The 6,062-nt window shown below is 48.7% G+C and overlaps 1 protein-coding gene across 1 annotated transcript in view; it reads right to left on the bottom strand.

Annotated features, from left to right (window-relative positions):
- Positions 1–2,079: 2,079 nt before the first annotated feature.
- Positions 2,080–6,062, bottom strand: part of MGAT2 (alpha-1,6-mannosyl-glycoprotein 2-beta-N-acetylglucosaminyltransferase) — a 10,771-nt gene continuing 6,788 nt past the window's right edge. The window contains exon 2 of the mRNA XM_075064659.1: positions 2,080–3,352. Coding sequence (XP_074920760.1) covers positions 2,191–3,352 — 1,162 coding nt within the window. The 3' untranslated portion in view covers positions 2,080–2,190. The remainder of the gene's footprint in view (positions 3,353–6,062) is intronic.

Raw genomic sequence — 6,062 nt, 5'->3', positions numbered from 1 at the left:
TATTCATGTCTTCTAGTATGAGTCAATTTGTCTAAATTATTCCTACCACTCAAAATAAATTTCTGGGGTTTAAATATGCTGCCTGTTGGGATTGCATGGCAGTGGAAGAGCAACAATAAGCAAGCAGACTTCTAAGCTTTGATATTAAACTTTCAGATCCCTTTTCTGTCACTTTCCAAAAAACAACAAAAACCAGTTCCTTTACAAACTGTTGTACATGCTGAAGAAAATGTACTTCTGAACAAACTTAGGTTAAATTTGATTTACAGTTCAAATCTCCCATAAAAGTAGGTTGCTTACATAGCTGTGCCAACCGGAAGTACTGAATTTTATTGCTTATGACAACTCTAAAATGTATCTACCGTACTGTGTTGGTTCCAGGATATTAGAGACACAACGTGGATAAGGTAATAACTTTTACTGGACCAACTTCCTGTTGATGAGAGAGACTTACACGAAGCTTTTCTTCAAGTCAACTCTGAAGAAGAGCTCTGCATAAAGTGTCTGTCTCTCTCACCAACAGGAAGTTGATTCAGTAAAAGAAACCACCTCACCCATCTTCTCTAACTCTAAAATTTGACAGTTAAATTACCCAGGAGAACAATTTGTTTTGGCACACATTGTTTTTTTAAAAAGTAATAAACATCCACATATTGAGATGGCTTCATAACAGTCGTTTCCTCTCCAGTGAATACATTTAAGCAATTTATTCACATCCCATAAAGGAGAGAAAATTAAAGAGTTTTGTTGAAAGTTGTCTTATCTATCAGCACACAAGTTAAGCAGTTTCACTGAGCAATAATTATTTTTAGACAGGAACAAAAGGCCACTGACCCTCTATTATCTTAATACAAGTGCAGTAGAGTTTTCTTCAGCCTTAATGCAACAAATTTATCCACTTTTTTTTTTATTCATGTCTGTAAGTCATCTAGCTACATGGAAGTACTTTTAGAATAATTCCTGTCACCCAATTTTTTCAAGCTTGGTAGGTATTTGCTATGGTTTATGGGGACTAGCTGATGTTTAGAGAATGACTGCATTCCAGCTGTCACGTACATTCCCCCTCTGTACTTTGTCTAGGTTGTTCAGTGAAATCTGTTTTAAGGCTATTCCACAAAACTTCTTTAACTAGTATTGATAAATTTGTAATACTTCAATGGTAAGTGACATTTAAAAAAATGCATCGCTACAGTGAGAATAGACATATTTCACTTAACAAATGGCATTGTGTTGTATTGTTTCTGGCTTTCAGTTCCAGTTCAGCATATGTTTTCATTAAACAGTATGTTTGTTCTTTTTATATGGCTGATTAATTTGAAGGCTAAGTGTTGTGATTACTTTCTTTCAAATGAGGTAATAGTGTTTCTCTATTTTAACTCCATTACTGATTTTTTTTTAAACGACATTGAATAGGTAATGACATTTGGTGTGTTTTTAAACCCTCTTTGCATTAGAAAAAATGAGTTTTGTCATAGGAAGAAAGGTTTAAACTAATGTTTTTTTCAGAATCAAGGACTTTCATGGTATTACAAATTTGAATTTTATTTTGGCAGAACAAAAAAAAATATATTTCTACATTAAACTGAGCAATGATTTGTCCCTTTTCATATAATCAAATACATAACAAATAAGAGAATGCTTTTACAGATATGCACCAAATCTCAAGCAAGCCTAATAAAATAGTACAAGCTTGTGAAATGCTGAATGATTTTACTTTAATGTCACTGAATTTAAACAATAAGAATATTATTTAAAACAGTACAGGGCTGCTGGACTGAACTGACTGGAGTTCAGTCAAGCTTATTCCATTCCACCTTACTCTTCTCAGGAGGTTGAGTATCATGGATTTGCTCATTTCAAAGTGTATTTTACATGGAGTTTAAGAGATTCTGAAAGTGAAAAGCGCTCTAATGTAATAGATAAGAGATGCATTTTAATGTTTAGCCTTGTCAGTAAGCGCAGCGTAATAGCCACTTTCTGTATCTGGGCTTAAAGTTTGTTTTCTATCTAATCTCAGCCATAAAGCCTGTCCCATTTAAAAAAATTAACAGGGAAACATGAAAGATTACTAGGTTTGGACAACTTTTACAAGAATGTTTATTCATCTTAAAGCAGAAACCCTTTTATTCACTTTTGTCCATAAGACAGTATGGAATAATTCAAGAGAGAGGCTATGTCAGAGTTTGATTTTCACTGCAGTCTGCGATAACTTTTACAGAGTTCATGGTCTCTAATATCTCCCCACCCTCCGTTTTTCACGTGAGGAGAGAGAGGTGCCATGGAGTACCTTTTACTGACACTCATTGTTTCAGGAAACAGGTACTGTTGGTTGCTACTTAAGAGTGAGTCGATTTTGGCACTCTGGGTGGCTGGTCTGCAGGATTTCTTGTGGTGCATGCCACAGTCCCCTGTATGAAAAACCCTGGGGATTTCGGGTACTAGCACTTTCCAGAATTTGGGAAGACAAGAGATAGTCAAATGCTGCAGCGTCCAGTCCCAGTTGTAGTCGTCGTATGTGCAGAAGGCATCTGTGCACTCGATCAGTTGCTGGTACGTGTCTCTGCTGAAGGCCATGCCCATATTGTGCTCGGTGGACTTCCACGTCTTCATCTCCACCTTGTCGGCTTTGCCGGAGAAGCCCCCCCGCACCACGTTGTAGCTGCCAAGGGAGAGGACCTGGCACTCGGGGCACTCCTGCTGCTTCAGCGCCCAAAGCTGCTTGAGGACGTGGTAGAAGTCGGGGGCCAGGTAGTGATCCTCCTCCAGGAAGAGCACCAGCCCCGTGTGCTCCCGCAGCGCCCGGAGCCGCTCCCACACGAAGTGCAGCTTCCACCACCAGTGGTGCTTGGTCTGGGAGAACCTGGCCTCGCGGTAGTGGCCGAAGGAGTCCGGGTACTCGGCGTTGATGCAGCCCAGGCGCAGCGCCGCCGCCTTGTCGATGTCGCGCGGGCAGTCGCGGGGGTCGTGGCCGGGGAACTCGCGGGGGTAGAGCTGGGTGCTGAAGGGGAAGAAGATCTGCAGCACCTGGCAGAACTCCACCTCCGCCGCCAGCCGGTTCAGCTCCTCCGACCACAGGTCGTGGCTCAGCACCAGCAGCGCGTTCTCCACGCCCGGGGCCCGGCGCAGCGAGTCCAGCAGCAGCCGCAGGTGCTCGGCCCGCTCGTGCACCTGCACCACCAGCACCAGCTCGGCGGGCGGGCGGCGCGGGAAGCGCGCCGGGTTGCGCACGGGCTGGTCGAAGTTCAGCTGGTAGAAGAGCGAGCGGTAGCCCAGCGTGCGGTTGGCCGGCTCGGCGGTGCGCGGCGGGCGGGCGGCGCGGGCAGGCGGCGCCGGGGCAGGACGGGGACACGTACTGGTACATGATGAGCACGAAGAGCAGCGTCAGCAGCGGCGGCAGGAGCCACTTGTGGAGCCGCTCGTCCATGGTGCGGGTTCAGGCGGGGGGCAGGCGCCTGTCCCGGCGGGCGCTGCTCGGCTGTGGCAGGGCGGCCGCTCCCGTTGGCTCCCTCCCCCGCCCGGGCACCGGCATGGTCGCGGCGGCACCTCCCCTCGTTGCCGCTCGGGCGCCCAAGCGGTAGTGGGGCGCGGACGCTGCTGAAGCGGCGCCTGGCGACGGCAGCGCTGGGGCTTCGGCAGCCCGAAGGAGTCGCGCGCGATGCCACCGCACGAGGCTGCGGCAACCCGACTGAATAACTGTCAGGCGGCAGCGCGACCTCACGCTTCGGCTCCTCCAGCACCTTACCAACCCAAACACCCCGTCGGCGGGGCGCGGCGCCCGACCGCCAATCCCTGCCTGGCGGCTACAGGAACAGCCAATGGTAGCGGTCAGCGCTCTCGCTCACCAACCAATGGGAGGCGGCAGCGAAAAAGAGGGCGTTCTCCATCCCTGCAGGTACCAGACGGAGACCAATGGCTTTTGCGAGGGGCTGCTGCACCAGCCAATGAAATACGGGAGGAAGGGACGGGCGACAGCCAATAAAAGAGGAAAAGTTGCTCTTCCACGTGTCACTGCTGCCTGGGCAGGTGAGCTGTTACTGCAGGAGTGGCAATAGTGGGCGATATGCGCTACCTGCAATAGCGCCGTNCGCCTCGTGCGCCGGGGCTGAACCGCAGCGCGAGGGCGGGCGGGGCCTGTGACCAGCCCCAGCACGTGGCGCGGCCAGCAGCGAAGGAAACGAGCCGGCGGAGCCGCTGTTGCACAAGACAGTTCTGGCCAGAGCGGAGCCAGTGCAGCTTGTCCGTGTTTGTACCAGGGGTGACTGACCCAGCGTCTGCTACTGCGAGCCCCGGGCCAGGCCTGCAGCCCGAGGCTGTTGTTACCACAAACACCCGCACCCCCCCAAACACCTGCACAGACTCGCCTATGGGTGGGGGCTTTACCTGAGCGTGCACACCTCTGCTACACCTGCCCCCGCAGGGCTCTGCACAGTCCTCTAGCTGCATTCAAATTATGGCCGTTTGCCATGGGTGTCAGCTGGAGGCTAGGGGCAGGGTCTAGGCATTCCCTTTACTGTAGGAGCAGACAGATTATCAGAGACAAGGAGAAATTGCACCAACTTCTAGTCTTATTGGAAAACGCAGGAGGTGGGCAGCCCCAAGCCCATCCACTTCTAAAGGCCCCTCCCCCAGCATAGCAGGAGGAACCCCTGAACCCAGTATCCAAATAAATACAGGGGACAACAAATGAGAAAAACAGGGACTGAGGTGAAGGTCATAGGTTCAAAGCAAGGGTACCAGATGGGGACACCAAGCAGAGTACCCTAGATAGCACCCACTGCTCCTCAAAGGTGTGGAGGGAGCCAGTGGATGCTCCCCATGGAACTCTGCCCGGCTGTGTGAAACTAGGGAGGAATGGAAATAAGCCCCACAGTCGCAGAGCACCCCCTCGCCCTGCATCCTCCTCCTCCTGGTAGTGTAGATGGAGAGTTTGGCAAGGTCAGGAGGAGGTTGATGAGGTCTCGCAACTTCATGAGGCCACGGATGGAGGGTGCAAAAAGGAGCAGGTGTGGGGAAAAGTGCAGCCAGAATGGACCAACTTCTAGTGGTGAGAAAAAACTTAGCTTACAAAAAGGTCATTTTCAAGTTCTCCAGCTCTGACCTGAAGAAGAGCTCAGTGTAAGTTCCAAAGCTTTTCTCTCTCACCCACAGAACTTGGTCCAATAACCAATATTACCTCAGCCATCTCTCCCCACAATCCTGGGACCAGCACTGCCACAACCCCACTGCATATATAGATTATAGCACAGCAGTAGCTCTGGTATAGTTAAGGTTGAGTTGCTTCCTGTGTAAATGGAAAAGTTTTAAGTTTTAAAATCTACATCCTGAGTTAGCTTGCCTTGAACACTACTGTGCCTCACGTGAAGGTGGAATAGGGTTAGTAGTCCAAAGTTGGGGTAATTTGAGCAAGGGATTCCCAAGGCATAGCCTTCCTTAAAAAAAAAAAAAATTCACATGCTTAGGGCTCAGAATAGGTGTACCCTTCCCAAACTGACTGGTCACTCAGCATTTGGCTGTGTTAGCACATAGCCTCCAGTTCCCTTTGGAGAACCAGTATACAAAAGTGTGTTATGAGTAAAGATTTTAAGTCTGGGTTAGCACAAGCTAAACTGATGCACTTGCCTGAAAGGGTGAAGTACATGTGTGCAGCAAAACAAGGGCTCTGCTGAAACCAGAGGGTTCCAGACAGGCTGTTGTCACAATAACTAGGTGGCTCTAGGTGACATACTTTAGTAATTGAACTTGAGTGACTTCCATGCACTGTTTAAGACATACTCTCTGTAGTTTTCAGAAAATGTGTTATGTGTGTTCCTTGTTCTCTGCCTGCAGACAGCAGGGGCTCCTTGTGGAAGTCTTGCCCCAAAACCAAAATTTCTAGTTTAAGAGCAGTACTTTTAAAAGTGCTCTAAAATCCACCTACAAACTCTGATTTTTACTATAGACTCATAGGTCAGAAGGGACCAATATGATCATCTAGTCTGACCTCCTGCACAAGGCAGGCCACAAAACCCTACCCATACACATTTATAACAACCCCGAACCCATGACTGAGTTATTGAAATCGT

This window comes from Chelonoidis abingdonii, chromosome 4 (genome assembly GCF_003597395.2).
Source record: "Chelonoidis abingdonii isolate Lonesome George chromosome 4, CheloAbing_2.0, whole genome shotgun sequence".
NCBI classification, from domain to species: domain Eukaryota; kingdom Metazoa; phylum Chordata; order Testudines; family Testudinidae; genus Chelonoidis; species Chelonoidis abingdonii.
This window is presented reverse-complemented; position numbering and strand designations above follow the sequence as displayed.